Below are 18,817 nucleotides of genomic sequence, written 5' to 3' on the forward strand. Positions count from 1 at the left end.
CAAAGGCAGGACTGGAGGTCCCTTAGGAAGCAGTGCAGACAGGCAGAGCAGCAAGTGAGTGATTTGGCCCCAGCTGGAAAAAGCAGCTATGGGGTTTTAAAGCAACAACAAACATTGTGGAAGAGAAAGAGGAAATGTAGAATGCACAGGGTTCAGTTAGGACATGGCAGGGACAGCTGTCTGCATCAAGCTGTCTGTGCCAGGAGCTTGCCCACCACCAGCCGACAAGCCAGAGCACAGAGAACTCTCAGCCTGAGCAGGGAGAGATGTGTGGTCAGAAAAGCAGGCTATGCTCCAGAGGCTGGGGCCGAAACCTGGGTGGTGACGCTGGCACCTGCCACCTCCCTCATAGCTGGTTAGGTGGTCAGCAAACGTGGTTCTTTAATCTACTTCCTACTATGTTAAGGGCTCACTGGAGGACTTTTCTGAGAAATACAGGGACGACTTGTCAACTCTTCAAAAAATACACACATACACTTTCTACCACAATACAAACCCTCAATGATTAAAGTATTTTAACCAAAGTAACCGTGGCAGCTCTCCTTTCCAACTAAGCCCTCAGAAGGGTTTCAGTTTGAACTCAAGACCTTCTTGGAACACTGGGGAGGGGGGAAAAGCAGGGCTCAGCCTCCAGGCGAAGAAGCATCAAGCAATCACTCAGGTGCCTTTCTAGAAGCTCCTGCAACTGGAAGGAAGCCAATGGGGGTTCCCTACAGGCCAACCCCAGCCTCTCATCAGCACCAGCTTCTCCACTGCTACCCTGCACAGAGTCAGGCTGAAATGCACCCTTTGGCCAAGGGAACACCCAGGTCCCACAGGTCACTCACCCTCCATTCTTCACTCCAGCCAAGAGCAAGCGCTGAGTTTTCTTATTCCTGACTAGGAGTAAAACGAGAATGCCTTTTATGAGGAGGAAGACGTTGTCCGCCAAATAGCAGTGGTGTGTCAGTTTTCATGAGCAGATTAAAGAGCTAGCAAGAAATTTTCAAAACCACGAACAAGAAATCCTGCACCCCGGTCTCCCTTTAAACCCAGCCACACCTGTAACCTCCACATAGACTTGTGCGGGATGGACAATGGAAACCTATCTGCAGAGGGACACCCCTGCCACCTACGCAGAGGGCCCAGGGGCCTCTTTCTGGGATGAGCATCCATCCTACCTATCTTGGAGCTAGGTCTTTCCAGCCATGAAATTAGGACAGGCACTGAAGAGAACAACACTGGACCTAGGTCTGGGACGTGGTGTCTCAACAGGGCTTACACTCCAGCTCGCCAGGAAATTCAAGGCCAGGCCACCAAACGCTTCAGTGTGTCTCAGTTCCCTATGATCTAGGTCAAGGTTCCTGTGATTCACGATTACATTGTGAATGTAATTGTTGTGACTCAGACACAACACACCTGCACAGGCAATACAGAACGTGCCTGTGGAAGGTGTCTGTGGGATGGACTGCACGTTGTTCTGCAAGTCTGGCCTTTATTCTTTTTTATAAATAAGAAAGTATAAATAATGAAATAAATAAAGAGGTGATAGGGATTCCAGGAGGTAGCTGAGTTTATTCTTTAAAAAGTTTCCATTTTTCTCCTCTTGAAGTCAAACGGTCTAGGAACCCCTTCTCTGAGCACAGTTCCAGCACACAGCAGATATTTAGCCGTTGTTAGACACTGAATAAGACAATCAATTCCCGTTCCTTTCCGGCTCAGTACGCTAAGGACTTCTCTCCCTGACACCAGCAGGTCGCTGGTGGTTGTGGCATCAGCACTTAACCCAGGGGGCCTTCTTTGAACCCGGGTCTGTATGAAGGTCGGGGGAGTGTTTCCGGTCAAACAGAGCCCATATGGTTCCACCCCACATGGTCTCCATGAACTCCTCACCCGCTATCCCTTCCCAGAGGAGTGCACCCAAGGAGACTTGGTGCAAGGTGGGCCACACCTTCAGACCTCACACCTGTTGCTTGGCCACACGGGATTAAGAAAGAGAGGTAGGGTTGCAACTGAAAGGACACTGAGTCTTCTGCTCACGTTTTAAAGGGGCCCAGTCTGCAGCGATAGAATTTAGATGTAAAAACAACACAGAAGAGACCTCAGTCGGCATCCTGACCACCCCCTCACTCTACACATGAGGAAACTGAAGCCCAGAGAAGAGAAGGGAGCAGCTCAAGTCCACGGAACTAGCTGTGCCAGGCTACACCTGGAACGCAATGCCCAGTGGGAGTCCTGTGTTCTCACCCTGAGACATGCAGCCTCGTGGCAGACTGTGCTTCTGAGCCAGAAGGCTGCTACGGTGCGTAAGGGGCTCTGCTTGGTTCTGCCCCAGTGGGACAGTTCTCAAATCTTGGGAGCGGGTAAAAGGGCTGACGGGCTTTACCATGGCCCGCAGAGAGGCCAAGCCACGAGACACAGGTGGACCGCCAGCCTCTGGCACATACCCTGTGTCATCCCCAGCTCAACAGCCAGAGACAGCCACTTCTACTCACTGACCCAACGATCACACTTCACAGCCCTCTTCCTCCACCCTCCCACTCCTCCGCCCACTTCCATCCAACCTCACTACACTCAGACTCTTCCCCTGGGGGCTATTTTCTCCAAAACCTAATTGTATGCCACCATCCCTTGGAGAAGAAGCAGCAGTACCAGGCAAACCGCTAGCTGCCCAGCCCCTCCCCACCCCCTTCTCTACAGAGTCCCATTCCTCTCCACTCTGCAGGGGTCCATTCAGGGCTGGGTTCTGTGTCACCACTCTCTACCAAGCCCAGAAGGGCTGTCAGGGAGATGTTTTAAAATTAAGCTGAAGCAAAATTAATTTTATTTTCTGAATTTCACTATAGTCCCTGAAATACCCGAGCGAAGCATGAGGCTAGGTCCCCAGGGTAAGCTGGAGGCCCCACTCACACGAAGGAGTAAGTGAGGATACCCAGGTTTTACTTTTTGAAAGAAAGAAACTCCAAGGTTTCTTTCCCACATGAGGAAAGAGATTGGGTTTCTCTGCATCCATGCCCTCCTGCCTCAGGAAATGCCTAAGGCCAAGATGCAAGTGTGTGGCCACAACAAGGGAGGCCCAATGGACGGAGGGCTTCTCTAAGCCCTGAGGGGCTCAGCTCGGCTGCTTCCTCCACCCAACAGCATGCACCTGGCCCTGCTGTGGTTTTCTCAGGTATGGGACGCCCCCTCTCATCCTATGCCCTCCATCTCCGGAGCCAGTACCCTCCCCTTCCCAGGGGGCTCAGAGCAGAAGCCACAGCAGTGGAGACAGAAGGACAATGGCCCTGGATTGCAGGACGGGGAAGTGGAGGCCACGCACAGGGGGCCTGCTAGAGTCTGACACCAACACAACATTCACTTCTCTCCGAATGGGAAACAAGAGAGACAACCCACAGGAGACAAGTCACAGAGAACAAATCAAGCAGATGACTGGGGCCTAACAGAGCTGATGCTGCTAAGTGCCCGGACAACGGAAATCAGAGCCCCACTGACAGCACATGGCCTGACGTCCTGCTTACAATCGCGGGAAGTTTCCTAGAGAGGCAGGGCTTATTAGCAGCAGAGACACTCAGAAAATAGTTAGATGAGTAAAGGCTCAATTAAAAGGAAGAATAATGGCTTTCTGTGAACTCATAAATATTTATTTTCCTGGGTCACAGAACTTTTCAGAGCCAATTAAAACTCTGTCAACTATGATCTCAAAATACTAAAGGGGAATACAGTGCAGTAACTGGTACAGAGTAGAAGGCTTGCTGGGAGCGGCGAGAGAGGAGAAATATCCAACACAAAGAACAAAGACAGCGGCTTCCCCTGTCCAAGGATAAAAATGAAAACAAGACCCCCGAACACAGCACCGAGCCGGCAGTTGTGGTCCCCAAGGCAGCCTGGCTGGGTGCTGGGGACAGAAACTGGGCAGGACACCAGGATGTCTGGCACAGAGGCAGTGATGGTGAGAGCATGGGAGTGTGGGCCGACCCTCTGGATTTAAATCACCTGTACGTAAGCGGAACTCTGGGTTCAGAGATCTAAGTTTTCTTATCTGCCTGCTTGCTTGAAAATAGGTGAAAATGACTCTCAAACCCAGGCTGTTTCAATTCACCTCTCCCCTCACCTACCTGCCCCTGCCTCCCCTCACTCAAAGCCAATTTCATGGCAAGCTCTTTCTCGGTATGACTGCAGCCTTTGTGTTTCTCTCCTTTTTCTGACTGCAGTCTGCGTCATCACGTTAGCAAGAAGCTAAAAAAGGCCAGGGTTCATCACCAACTGGATTCTCCTTCTTGGATGTGTGCATAGGGGGTGGTGGCAGAGGATACCTCTAGGGCTTTTCTGCCCACCGTCCTCCAAGACTGCAGGGCCTGTTCACAAGCACATTGAAGCTCAAGACACTGGATAGGAGTAGGTATAGTCCACACTAACTCTGAAGGTGGAAATCAGCTCATCGTCCCCTGGGGCTTGGAGTATCTGCCACCACCCTTCACCTTGGAAATTGGATTTACTCACATCTGCAGGTGGGAGACTGTGCTCTCCCAATTTTACCTAAGAAACTAACATCCATACCCTCTGACACACAGTAATGGACAGCCATGGCCGAGAGCTGGAGGAGCAGAGAAGAGGCCTCGCCCTCCCAGAAGCAGCCCCGCAGCAGAAGCCCCGGATTCATATAAGGGGTGCCACCTGCATCCCAGTGCGCCACTCCCAGTGAAAGGCCCCGCTCACGCCTCCTGCTGTGACACCACACCCAGAGTCTCATCTGCTTTAAAAGCTGCAGTTGGTACCAGGGAGTGTTTAGGAAGGGTGATTCTGCAGAATACAGACATAAAGGCTGCAGGCAGGCCTGTACTGCAGATGAGGCTTGGAAAACACTGAGCATCCAGCCTGCACCCTGTCTGTCCACAGGGAGAAGGCAGTTGGTTTTCTCCACTCCCACAGAGGGAGGGGCCGGAGTGATCAACTCTTCTTCCCCGGCAATCAATCAAAAGGAAGTCAGGGATCGGGAAGATGGCGGAAGAGTAAGACGCGGAATTCACCTTCCTCCCCACAGATACACCAGAAATACATCTACACGTGGAACAACTCCTACAGAACACCTACTGAATGCTGTCAGAAGACCTCAGACCTCCCAAAAGGCAAGAAAGTCCCCACGTACCTGGGTAGGGCAAAAGAAAAAAGACTAAACAGAGACAAAAGGATAGTGACGGGACCTGCACCAGTGGGAGGGAGCTGTGAAGGAGGAAAGGTTTCCACACACTAGGAAGCCCCTTCGCGGGCGGAGACTGCCAGTGGCGGAGGGGGGAAGCTTCGGAGCCTCGGAGGAGAGCACAGCAACAGGGGTACGGAGGGTAAAGCGGGGAGATTCCCGCACAGAGAATCAGGGCCGACCGGCACTCACCAGCCGAAGAGGCTTGTCTGCTCACCCGCAAGGGCGGGCGGGGCTGTGAGCTGAGGCTCGGGCTTCGGTTGGAGCGCAGGGAGAGGACGGGGGTTGGTGGCGTGAACACAGCCTGAAGGGGTTAGTGCACCACGGCTAGCCGGGAGTGAGCCCGGGGAAAAGTCTGGACCTGCCGAAGAGGCAAGAGAGTTTTTCTTCCCTCTGTTTCCTGGTGCACGAGGAGGGGATTAAGAGCACTGCTTAAAGGAGCTCCAGAGACGGGCGCGAGCCGCGGCTAATAGCGCGGACCCCAGAGACGGGCATGAGACGCTAAGGCTGCTGCTGCCGCCACCAAGAAGCCTGTGTGCGACCACAGGTCACTATTCACAACCCCCTTCCGGGGAGCCTGTGCAGCCCGCCAATGCCATGGTCGCGGGATCCAGGAACAACTTCCCCGGGAGAACGCAAGGCGCGCCTCAGGCTGGTGCAACGTCACGCTGGCCTCTGCCGCCGCAGGCTCGCCCCGCATCCGCACCCCTCCCTCCCCCCAGCCTGAGTGAGCCAGAGCCCCCTAATCAGTGGCTCCTTTAACCCCGCCCCGTCTGAGCGAAGAACAGACGCCCTTCGGCGACCTACACGCAGAGGCGCGGCCAAATCCAAAACTGAGCCCCCGGGAGCTGTGAGAACAAAGAAGAGAAAGGGAAATCTCTCCCAGCAGCCACAGAAGCAGCGGATTAAAGCTCCACAATCAACTTGATGTACCCTGCATCTGTGGAATACATGAATAGACAACGAATCATCCCAAATTGAGGAGGTGGACTTGAGAGCAAGATTTATTATTTTTTTCCCTTTTCCTCTTTTTGTGAGTGTGTATGTGTATGCTTCTGTGTGACATTTTGTCTGTATAGCTTTCCTTTCACCATTTGTCCTAGGGTTCTATCCATCTGATTTTTTGTTTTTAAATTTTTTTCTTAATAATTATTTTTTATTTTAATAACTTTAGTTTATTTTATCTTACTTTTTCTTTTCTTTCTTTCTTTCCTTCCTTCCTTCCCCCCTCCCTCCCTCCTTTCTTTCTTTTCTTTCTTTCTTCGTTCATTCCTTCCTTCCTTCCTTTCTTTCTTTCTTTCTTTCTTTCTTTCTTTCTACTTTTTCTCCCTTTTATTCTGAGCCATGTGGATGAAAGGCTCTTGGTGCCCCAGCCAGGAGTCAGTGCTGTGCCTCTGAGGTGGGAAAGCCAACTTCAGGACACTGGACCACAAGAGACCTCCCAGCTCCACATAATATCAAATGGCGAAAATCTCCCAGAGATCTCCATCTCAACACCAGCACCCAGCTTCACTCAACGGCCAGCAAGCTACAGTGCTGGACACCCTATGGAAACAACTAGCAAGACAGGAACACAACCCCACCCATTAGAAGAGAGGCTGCCAAAAATCATAATAAGGCCACAGACACCCCAAAACACACCACCAGACGTGGACCTGCCCACTAGAGAGACAAGACCCAGCCTCATCCACCAGAACACAGGCACTAGTCCCCTCCACCAGGAAGCCTACACAACCCACTGAACCAACCTTAGCCACTGGGGACAGACATCAAAAACAGCAGGAACTACAAACCTGCAGCCTGCAAAAAGGAGACCCCAAACACAGTAAGATAAGCAAAATGAGAAGACAGAAAAACACACAGCACATGAAGGAGCAAGATAAAAACCCACCAGACCTAACAAATGAAGAGGAAATAGGCAGTGTACCTGAAAAAGAATTCAGAATAATGATAGTAAAGATGATCCAAAATCTTGGAACTAGAAAAGAGAAAATGCAAGAAACATTTAACAAGGACCTAGAAGAACTAAAGATGAAATAAGCAATGATGAACAACACAATAAATGAAATTAAAAATACTCTAGATGAGATCTATAGCAGAATAACTGAGGCAGAAGAACGGATAAGTGACCTGGAAGATAAAATAATGGAAATAACTACTGCAGAGCAGAATAAAGAAAAAAGAATGAAAAGAACTGACGACAGTCGCAGAGACCTCTGGGACAACATTAAACCCAACAACATTCGAATCATAGGGGTTCCAGAAGAAGAAGAGAAAAAGAAAGGGACTGAGAAGATATTTGAAGAGATTATACTTGAAAACTTCCCTAAGATGGGAAGGGAAACAGTTAATCAAGTGCAGGGAGCAAGAGAGTCCCATACAGGATAAATCCAAGGATAAACACGCAAAGGAACATATTAATCAAACTGTCAAAAATTAAATACAATGAAAACATATTAAAAGCAGCAAGGGAAAAACAACAAATAACACACAAGGGAATCCCCATAAGGTTAACAGCTGATCTTTCAGCAGAAACTCTGCAAGCCAGAAGGGACTGGCAGGACATATTTAAAGTGATGCAGGAGAAAAACCTACAACCAAGATTACTCTACCCAGCAAGGATCTCATTCAGATTTGATGGAGAAATGAAAATCTTTACAGACAAGCAAAAGCTGAGAGAGTTCAGAACCACCAAACCAGCTTTACAACAAATGCTAAAGGAACTTCTCTAGGCAGGAAACACAACAGAAGGAAAAGACCTACAATAACAAACCCAAAACAATTAAGAAAATGGGAATAGGAACATACATATCGATAATTACCTTAAATGTAAATGGATTAAATGCTCCCACTAAAAGACACAGACTGGCTGAATGGATACAAAAACAAGACCCATATATATGCTGTCTACAAGAGACCCACTTCAGACCTAGAGACACATACAGACTGAAAGTAAGGGGATGGAAAAAAATACTCCATGCAAATGGAAACCAAAAGAAAGCTGGAGTAGCAATTCTCATATCATACAAAATAGACTTTAAAATAAAGACTATTAGAAGAGACAAAGAAGGACACTACATAATGATCAAGGGATTTATCCAAGAAAATGATATAACAATTGTAAGTATTTATGCACCCAACATAGGAGCACCTCAATACATAAGGCAAATACTAACAGCCATAAGAGCGGAAATCGACAGTAACACAATCATAGTAGGGGACTTTAACACCCCACTTTCACCCATGGAGAGATCATCCAAAATGAAAATAAATAAGGAAACACAAGCTTTAAATGATACATTAAACAAGATGGACTTAATTGATAGTTATAGGACATTCCATCCAAAAACAACAGAATACACATTTTTCTCAAGTGCTCATGGAACATTCTCCAGGATAGATCATATCTTGGGTCACAAATCAAGCCTTGGTAAATTTAAGAAAATTGAAATTGTATCAAGTATCTTTTCCAACCACAATGCCATGAGACTAGATATCAATTACAGGAAAAGATCTGTAAAAAATACAAACACATGGAGGCTAAACAATACACTATTTAATAATGAAGTGATCACTGAAGAAATCAAAGAGGAAATCAAAAAATACCTAGAAACAAATGACAATGGAGACACGATGACCCAAAACCTATGGGATACAGCAAAAGCAGTTCTAAGAGGGAAGTTTATAGCAATACAATCCTACCTTAAGAAACAGGGAACATCTCGAATAAACAACCTAACGTTGCACCTCAAGCAATTAGAGAAAGAAGAACAAAAAAGCCCAAAGTTAGCAGAAGGAAAGAACTCATAAAAATCAGATCAGAAATAAATGAAAAAGAAATGAAGGGAACGATAGCAAAGATCAATAAAACTAAAAGCTGGTTCTTTGAGAAGATAAAACAACATTGATAAACCATTAGCCAGACTCATCAAGAAAAAAAGGGAGAATACTCAAATCAATAGAAATAGAAATGAAAAAGGAGAAGTAACAACTAACACTGCAGAAATACAAAAGATCATGAGAGATTACTACAAGCAACTCTATGCCAAAAAAATGGACAACCTGGAAGAAATGGACAAATTATTAGAAATGCACAACCTGCCAAGACTGAATCAGGAAGAAATAGAAAATATGAACAGACCAATCACAAGCACTGAAGTTGAAACTGTGATTAAAAATCTTCCAACAAACAAAAGCCCAGGACCAGATGGCTTCACAGGCGAATTCTATCAGACATTTAGAGAAGAGCTAACACCTATCCTTCTCAAACTCTTCCAAAATATAGCAGAGGGAGGAACACTCCCAAACTCATTCTACGAGGCCACCATCACCCTGATACCAAAACCAGACAAAGATGTCACAAAGAAAGAAAACTACAGGCCAATATCACTGATGAACATAGATGCAAAAATCCTCAACAAAATACTAGCAAACAGAATCCAACAGCATGTTAAAAGGATCATACACCATGATCAAGTGGGGTTAATTCCAGGAATGCAAGGATTCTTCAGTATATGCAAATCAATCAACATGATACACCATATTAACAAATTGAAGGAGAAAAACCATATGATCATCTCAATAGATGCAGAGAAAGCTTTCGACCAAATTCAACACCCATTTATGATAAAAACCCTGCAGAAAGTAGGCATAGAGGGAACTCTCCTCAACATAATAAAGGCCATATATGACAAACCCACAGCCAACATCGTTCTCAATGGTGAAAAACTGAAAGTATTTCCACTAAGATGAGGAACAAGACAAGGTTGCCGACTCTCACCACTCTTATTCAACATAGTTTTGGAAGTTTTAGCCACAGCACTCAGAGAAGAAAAGGAAATAAAGGGAATCTAAATTGGAAAAGAAGAAATAATGCTGTCACTGTTTGCAGATGACATGATACTATACACAGAGAATCCTAAAGATGCTACCAGAAAACTACTAGACCTAATCAATGAATTTGGTAAAGTAGCAGGATACAAAATTAATGCACAGAAATCTCTGGCATTCCTATACACTAATGATGAAAAATCTGAAAGAGAAATCAAGAAAACACTCCCATTTACCACTGCAACAAAAAGAATAAAATATCTAGGAATAAACCTACCTAAGGAGACAAAAGACCTGTATGCAGAAAATTGTAAGACACTGATGAAAGAAATTAAAGATGATACAAATAGATGGAGAGATATACCATGTTCTTGGGTTGGAAGGATCAACATTGTGAAAATGACTCTACTACCCAAAGCAATCTACAGATTCAAGGCAATCCCTATCAAACTACCACTGGCATTTTTCACAGAACTAGAACAAAAAATTTCACAATTTGTATGGAAACACAAAAGACCCCGAATAACTAAAGCAATCTTGAGAACGAAAAATGGAGCTGGAGAAATCAGGCTCCCTGACTTCAGACTATACTACTAAGCTACAGTAATCAAGACAGTATGGTACTGGCACAAAAACAGAAAGATAGATCAATGGAACAGGATAGAAAGCCCAGATATAAACCCACGCACATATGGTCACCTTATCTTTGATAAAGGAAGCAGGAATGTACAGTGGAGAAAGGACAGCCTCTTCAATAAGTGGTGCTGGGAAAACTGGACAGGTACATATAAAAGTATGAGATTAGATCACTCCCTAACACCATACACAAAAATAAGCTCAAAATGGATTAAAGACCTAAATGTAAGGCCAGAAACTATCAAACTCTTAGAGGAAAACATAGACAGAAGACTCTATGACATAAATCACAGCAGGGTCCTTTTTGACCCACCTCCTAGAGAAATGGAAATAAAAACAAAAATAAACAAATGGGACCTAATGAAACTTCAAAGCTTTTGCACAGCAAAGGAAACCATAAACAAGACCAAAAGACAACCCTCAGAATGGGAGAAAATATTTGCAAATGAAGCAACTGACAAAGGATTAATCTCCACAATTTACTAGAAGCTCATGCAGCTCAGTAACAAAAATACAAACAACCCAATCCAAAAATGGGCAGAAGACCTAAATAGACATTTCTCCAAAGAAGATATACAGACTGCCAACAAACACATGAAAGAATGCTCAACATCACTAATCATTAGAGAAATGCAAATCAAAACTACAATGAGATATCCTCTCACACCAGTCTGAATGGCCATCATCAAAAAATCTAGAAAGAATAAATGCTGGAGACGGTGTGGAGAAAAGGGAACCCTCTTGCACTGCTGATGGAATGTGAATTGGTACAGACACTACGGAGAACAGTATGGAGGTTCCTTAAAAAACTACAAATAGAACTACCATATGACACAGCAATCCCACTGCTGGGCATATACCCTGAGAAAACCATAATTCAAAAAGAGTCATGTACCAAAATGTTCATTGCAGCTCTATTTACAATAGCCCAGAGATGGAAACAACCTAAGTGCCCATCATCGGATGAATGGATAAAGAAGATGTGGCACATATATACAATGGAATATTACTCAGCCATAAAAAGAAACGATATTGAGCTATTTGTAATGAGGTGGATAGACCTAGAGTCTGTCATACAGAGTGAAGTAAGTCAGAAAGAAAAAGACAAATACCGTATGCTAACACATATATATGGAATTTAAGGGAAAAAAATGTCATGAAAAACCTAGGGGTACGACAGGAATAAAGACACAGACCTACTGGAGAATGGACTTGAGGATATGAGGAGGGGGAAGGGTGAGCTGTGAGAGGGTGAGAGAGTGGCATGGACATATATACACTAACAAACATAAGGTAGATAGCTAGTGGGAAGCAGCCGCATAGCACAGGGAGATCAGCTCGGTGCTTTGTGACCACCTGGAGGGGTGGGATGGGGGGGTGGGAGGGAGGGAGATGCAAGAGGGAAGAGATATGGGAACATACGTATATGTATAACTGATTCACTTTGTTATAAAGCAGAAACTAACACACCATTGTAAAGCAATTATACTCCAATAAAGATGTAAAAAAAGGAAGTCAGGGGCATGGGGTGGGAGCTGTGGGGGGAGAACAACACTAGAAAGGGCAGGGGAACATTGTCTTAACTGCAATCAAATGTGCAAGAACAAGGACACTTATTACGGAAGAAAAATATTTTTTAAATTAATGCTCAGTCTTAGCAGCCTGAATGCCCAGCCAACGCAGAAAGAAGCCAGAGCATTTAAGTTCTCTGTAATTTGAAGGTGTCCTCACAGGGACAGGAGTGCAGTCAGCGTCAGGGGCCAACACTTGCAGAAGGGGAACGGGCTGGTCAACCAGGGTAGGATCCTGCTCTCTTAGGCTGACCCCTGGATTTAGGGAGGACAGGAAGCATCCTGACTACTGATACCACTCCTACTACCTATTGTTTTTCCTCAAAGACTCTTATGAGGGTTTCCCTGGTGGCGCAGTGGTTGAGAGTCCGCCTGCCGATGCAGGGGACACAGGTTCATGCCCCAGTTCGGGAAGATCCCACGTGCCGCGGAGCGGCTGGGCCCGTGAGCCATGGCCGCTGGTCCGGAGCCTGTGCTCCGCAACGGGAGAGGCCACAACAGTGAGAGGCCCGCATACCGGAAAAAAAAAACAAAACAAGACTCCTATGAGACTTCACACACACTGAGAACAAATGGTGTCTGACATCAAAGCATATCTCGGGTCTATAAGCACCAGGGCATACAAAGCTAACAATTTTAAATGGAACCAATATTAATATTTACAGATATTTAGTGCATGACTAGAAATCATGGGTATGAGCAATTTAGGAAAAGTTCAGTAAGATCAAGAAGGATGCATAAGGCTGTGTAACGGCCCCCATCCAATCCCAGAGCCCAGCGGGTGATGGCAACACAGTATCCAGGACTCAAAGGGGAGGGGACCTGCCCACAAATGTCTGCCCCTCAAGAGGGACGTCCCTAGGGACTGTTATCACATCCCTTCTCACTTTCTTGGTCTCCCCAATATAAAATTCTACCAATATTGATTTTACTACTGTATCTATCTTGGCCAGAGTATTGGGGAAAGGGGGAAAATAAAATATAACTCTATTTCAGAATTTCGATAAGTTGTATTTCTCAGAATTGTTTCCTCTGAATTCAGAATTGCATTAGGATTCTAGATCATGCCCTGCCACTCAGCTCTTTATTAAAGAGGCACTCCACCCAGCTACATTTCTTTTTATCGACGTTTGTAAAATGGTAAACTCCTTGAAGCTATTTCAACTGCAGTCTTTGTACATGAAACAATAATTTAACACAATTCACAATTGTTATAATTGCTTTAAAAATGTGCAAGTACACACACATTGGTCATTTAATCCTTATTTACCCTTAGGACACTCAAGTAATTGGTATAATAACTTGAAAGGCAAATTAAATCTTATTAATGCTTTCCGAGTACTTAAAAAAAGCTTAAGTCAATGAATGTTTTGGAAAGTACTACGATCAGGAAGAAAATACACACTGAAACATTTTACCATTTAGTTCCTGGAAAGGTTTTTATTCATTTATTTACTGAGTCTCAGGAAACTGTTGGTTTTGATTCTTTTAGAAAATAAGACTGTCTGAGGAAACTGCTAGAGGAGTTTAATATGGTTTAGGCAGTGAGTTCTGGATATATAAAGAGCTACAATTCAAAGAAGAAACTACCCTGTTAGAACCTGTTACACAGAGGACTATCTTGGATGTTGACAAGGTACAAGCTTGGCTTGGCCCACAAACTGCTAACAGATTTGCTGGGGGGACCATTCATGTCCACACCAAAAATGAGCCTGCTCTGCAGGGAGGTATAAAAACTCATTTAAATACATGACAGTCTAATGTGAAATTTGAAAGCACCAAGGTGACAACATGACTAGTACCAAATGTTGAATAAATATCAATTGACTCAAAAACTCAATGAGCCTCTATTTTCCTCTTAAAATTATTAGACGCTGTAAGGAAGAGAAAGATGAAGATGGCTTCATCCATATGCTAAAGTACAAATACAAGAGTTAAGAAAAAGATAGGAAAGACTAAGACTAGGAGTTCAGAGAAAGAGATCAAATGTAACCAAGAGTGGTCAAAGAAGACTCTAGGGCTTCCCTGGTGGCACAGCAGTTGAGAGTCTGCCTGCCGATGCAGGGGACACGGGTTCGTGCCCTGGTCTGGGAAAATCCCACATGCCGCGGAGCGGCTGGGTCTGTGAGCCATGACCGCTGAGTCTGCGCCTCCAGAGCCTGTGCTCCGCAACGGGAGAGGCCACGACAGTGAGAGGCCCGTGTACGGAAAAAAAAAAAAAAAAAAAAAGAAGACTCTAGAGAAAAGGTAAGAACCAGAGCTGGGCCTTGGAAGAGGGGCTGATTCAGACTTGCAAAAAGAGGGGACGGTACTGGGGCAGGAGGACCCTAGTGAGTGAGGGCACAGAGGGGCTGTGCATCAAGTGTCATCAAGGTCAGCAAACTAACCAGTTACGCTACATGTCCTACGCACTCTCTCTAAACATTCAGAGGCTGCCCTATGTCCTGGGCCTATTCACATTGTCATCATCTCATTTAACAGTTGACAGAAGCAGACTCAATGAGCAGAAGTTACAACACTTCACAAAAACTCAGTCTACGGCAAAGAGAACTGGATGGGTAGGGCGGTTGTTCTGGCCTTTGAGAGTCCACAGAGGCATCACTTCCTTTTCCCGAAGCAGTGAAATTCCCGAACCTGGGAGACAATGGCATCTCCGGGCCTCTATCCTAATGGGGTGAAGGGGGGAACACAACAGCACCCCCAAACATAAAAACAGCCTCACTTCTTCAGGATGAGCATCATCCACTCTTTCTTTGGTACACAAAGAATTAGGGTGGTAACAACTAAAATAAAGAGACCCTAGGTTGATATCAACTTACCTTCAATTTCCCTCCAGCTAAATCCCACCGTAATAGGCTTGACTCTTTTAATTGAAATAAGTGATTTAAAACAGTGGGCCAATGAGCCCCGAAAGTAAGAACACGAAATACACGTAGCTGTGTGTTTGCCTGTTTGCTTTGCTATTAAATATTCAACAGTATATTGATAGGACTTAAATGATCATTTTCCCTCTGTATGGATATGGGTATAACGATTAAACGATTCCCATTGGGAAATGCTGGGCTCGCTAGCAAGTCAGCCTTCAGACTCTTTCACAAGAACATTAAGTTGTGTCCTTCATGGATTTAGATGGGAGAGACAGTGTTTCTGTTTAATCATCTGCTCGCCACAAAGGGAAGCCACGCACTTCAGCAGGAAGAGTGCACATTAAATTACTTCTGCAGCTCCCTGAAGATTAAGGCCTGTAGCTTTGGGATTGCGTTACAATTAAGTAATAATGAAAGAGAAATCGTGTCTTTTGCTCAAATAACGCATTAATCCTACCATATAGTGTGGATCGTTATTCACTCTCCGGGTAACGTTGACTTTTGGGGGTGATTTTTCTTCCTCATTCCACAGGACGGGAAGCACGCACAGAGAAAAGGAGAAGGGGAGGCATCACAGAAGACAGTGGCAGTTAAGATGCCCTGGAAAGCTCTCAGGTAAGAATTAGTATTCATCACGTCATCCAGAAAATCCTAGGTGGTTTTATTGAAAGGGTGTAGTCATTGCTCAAGGTTCAGCATGTACAAAAAACTCAGCACGTGCAGAAAATCTACATCCCTCATGAGCCCCAAATTCATGAGGCCCACTACCTGAGCAGGGCTGGTTGCAGTTTATGACTCCTTTTCACGACTTCAGAGCAGAGTTCACTAAGCAATTAGCAGGATAGCAAGACTCTCCCGGGAGGTATTTGAGAACAAGTTTTTCAAGCACTTTAGAAGCATTTATATATACCTAACATGCCATTAATCATTCTTATCTGTTCATTAAGGCCGTCTCCCTTAGGACCTCTACCCTCCGTTCTTACTCAGCCTGGTTCTTGTTATCTACAGAGCTGAAAAGAAGTCTATTTCCTTTATAACATATTTTTTAATTAAAAGACTTCATTAATTCACATGGGTGTGCTCCACCAATGAGTCAGCACTTTCAGAGTGCTATTAAATATACACAAAGGCCGTTCTCTGGTGGGTCTGTGTGGAAGACAAAACATGCAACCATAGCTTCATCTGGGGATACATTTTTGGCACTGGAGAGATTTTAGACCATTACTTAACAGCATGATATAAACCTCCTGTCCTTATCAACACACGTGGCTTCCTTCTGTCCCCTACCAAAAAGGGGGCAGGATTTTAATTTTCACTGCAATCTACTTGATAAAAACTAAAGGTGGAAAGGAAATTAGATACTCTAACATTGAAAAGCAATGAGTTTTAAATGGCATGTCAGCCGTGACGTGACTATACCTCTTCCCGGGACTCTCCCACACCCATGTTCAATCCTCTGCTGGTTCCTGTGTTCATCCACCCCAGCGCAGCAGGCAGGGAGGCTCCAAGCAGTGTGAGATGCAGCCAAAAGCATCCTGGTTTCATTTTGTTGAGTCTGTTGAGAAAATGACAAACACTCAGAACTAAGTGCTGCAAAGTGTAAACATGTCAAGGCATAGTTAGTTAGTGAGTACCTGTGCTCCAGAATCAGATACATCCGAGTTTAAATTCTGGCACCAACCGTTCTGTTTTCCTGTGGAGAAGTTATAATACTTCGGAGCCTAAGTTTATTCACCTCTAAAATGGGGTCAGAATATGTACCCAATAGCGCTGCTGTGAGGACTGAAGGAGGCAGGGCTGGCACATAGTAAGAACTCTAGAAATGCTAACTGGTATGTAGAAACCCACTTGAAATGCACCTGCCACTACATCTGCAAGAACAAATGAGGGTGAGAAGGCTGAGGCACCTCTGTTAGGTTACCCTATGTCCACGCTTCTGTTTCCTCAGAAAGTATTTGCAGCTGGGCACACTAGTGCTCAATAAATGCTGATGAGGAATCATGTTAAATCTGTAGCACCCCTGTTCGTAGCTGATGCCTCGGTTAACAAGAGAGTGAACTTCAAAACAGCATTAAAGGGTCTACTATTTTTATTTTTGTTTCAAGACCAGTCCTTGTAGTAGAATCCCAGCATCCAATGGATAATAGGATTTCAGTAGCATTTAAGATATTTCCTGAGACTCACTTGATAGATTGTCTAAGAAATGGACAATGGAAAGTAATCAAAGAATCCCATGGATGAAAAAAAACTAAGGATCAGCTATAATAAAAATTCAACTCCCTAACATATGCTGGGCATTGTGTTAAGAGGACAAAGACACAGACTGTTGCATTTGTCCAATTAGCTGTACTTTTTAAGGCTTCCACTGTGAACATATTCCAACCTTAATTTCAGTATCTCTAAGAAACATATCCAGATAGAACTCATCATGCAGTATTTAGAACTCTTACTCAAGGAAACTTGAAGAGTTATTAATTTCTGTGAGCACCACACAATTTAGTGCTTAACTGCATGTGGTCCACACTGCATCCTGTTCATGGCTGGGGAGATGAAAACACACAGAGCTCCTTGGAGGCCAGCACCCCCATCACTTGGCTTAGGACTGGTCATGAGCAGGTGTCCGAGTCAGAGATGATTAGCTGCTTGAGAGACCTTACAGCCTGTTTGCGGGGTCCACCCGTGCTCACCCCCAGAGCCAACAGCTTTGAAGGATCCCTGCTGTACACAAGGGGAGGTATCAAATGATCACTAGCGCTGATGCCAGGGCTGCCAAACAAATACACTCCTGCCACATTCCAGGTTTCCTTTGGCTCCTTCCATACCCAATAAAGCTGCTGCCCCAGATTTGCTTCATGTCCCCAACTTGAGACAGAAATGCCCACAGGAAAGAGAAGTCAAACTAAACATTGTAGGCATATAACACTGGCCTGTGAAAGGCAAGGTTATAAGTTATGACTATCTTTTAAGAGACGACATCTCCTTTTTTTTTTTTTTTTTTAAAGAGTCCACAGGCTCCTACTCCTACCTCTGTTGCTTCGGCCGTTCATCTTCGACATCTGGAGGGAAAGCTAGAATTACTGGGGAAACGGTCCGAGTGGCCAGTAAATACAATCTGAAGGTCATGGTCTCAGCACAGTCAGCACCAGCTCCTCCCTCTGAAGAAGGCAGAGTGGAGCAGAACGCTGCAGCTTCCGCAGCTACCTGGGAGAGGGCTGCAGCACTACCAGCAGCCACCCAGCGCTACGCTCCCTGTCCGGGGCTCCAGCTAGGGTGTGTGTTCTTACAGGGATGAGGAGGGAAAAATCACATTTGGGACTAAAAGAGAATAAAAATGACTTCCCTGACTGCAACCAGTTTTTCTAAAAATAAATAGGGCAACTCCCTACTCCCCATAAATTATTCTCTTCTGAACACAGAGCCATCCATGTTCCAGGGACTGCAGAGAGCAGTTGCTGGATTTTCGGAATTTTTTTAAACCAGCAAGAGTAACTCAAGCTAGAACTAGAAAGACACTGCTTCCTACTCTACTTTTATTAATTCTTCCCTACTTATCCACCATCAACCAGTGCTCATGGAGTGAGCATATATATAAAAGGTCTTCTTCTCTCCCTTTCATGCCTTCAAGCCCAAATAAACTAAAAACAGCAAGATAATCAAAACTTACTCTAGATAATGTACAGATGTCAATCCCTGGAGTTATGAAATATTTGAGCCACAATATCTAGTATTTAGTTTTC

General features: G+C 44.9%; 1 protein-coding gene across 1 annotated transcript in view; it reads right to left on the reverse strand.

Annotated features, from left to right (window-relative positions):
- The window catches only part of FSTL4 (follistatin like 4), a gene marked incomplete at its 3' end in the record, with an annotated part of 428,849 nt that extends 412,218 nt beyond the window's left edge, over positions 1-16,631 (reverse strand). Inside the window, exon 1 of the mRNA XM_082651059.1 lies at positions 16,500-16,631. Coding sequence (XP_082507185.1) covers positions 16,500-16,625 — 126 coding nt within the window. The 5' untranslated portion in view covers positions 16,626-16,631. The remainder of the gene's footprint in view (positions 1-16,499) is intronic.
- Positions 16,632-18,817: the final 2,186 nt, after the last annotated feature.

This window comes from Grampus griseus, assembly GCF_964374135.1.
Source record: "Grampus griseus genome assembly, chromosome: 3".
Taxonomy (NCBI): Eukaryota; Metazoa; Chordata; class Mammalia; order Artiodactyla; family Delphinidae; genus Grampus; species Grampus griseus.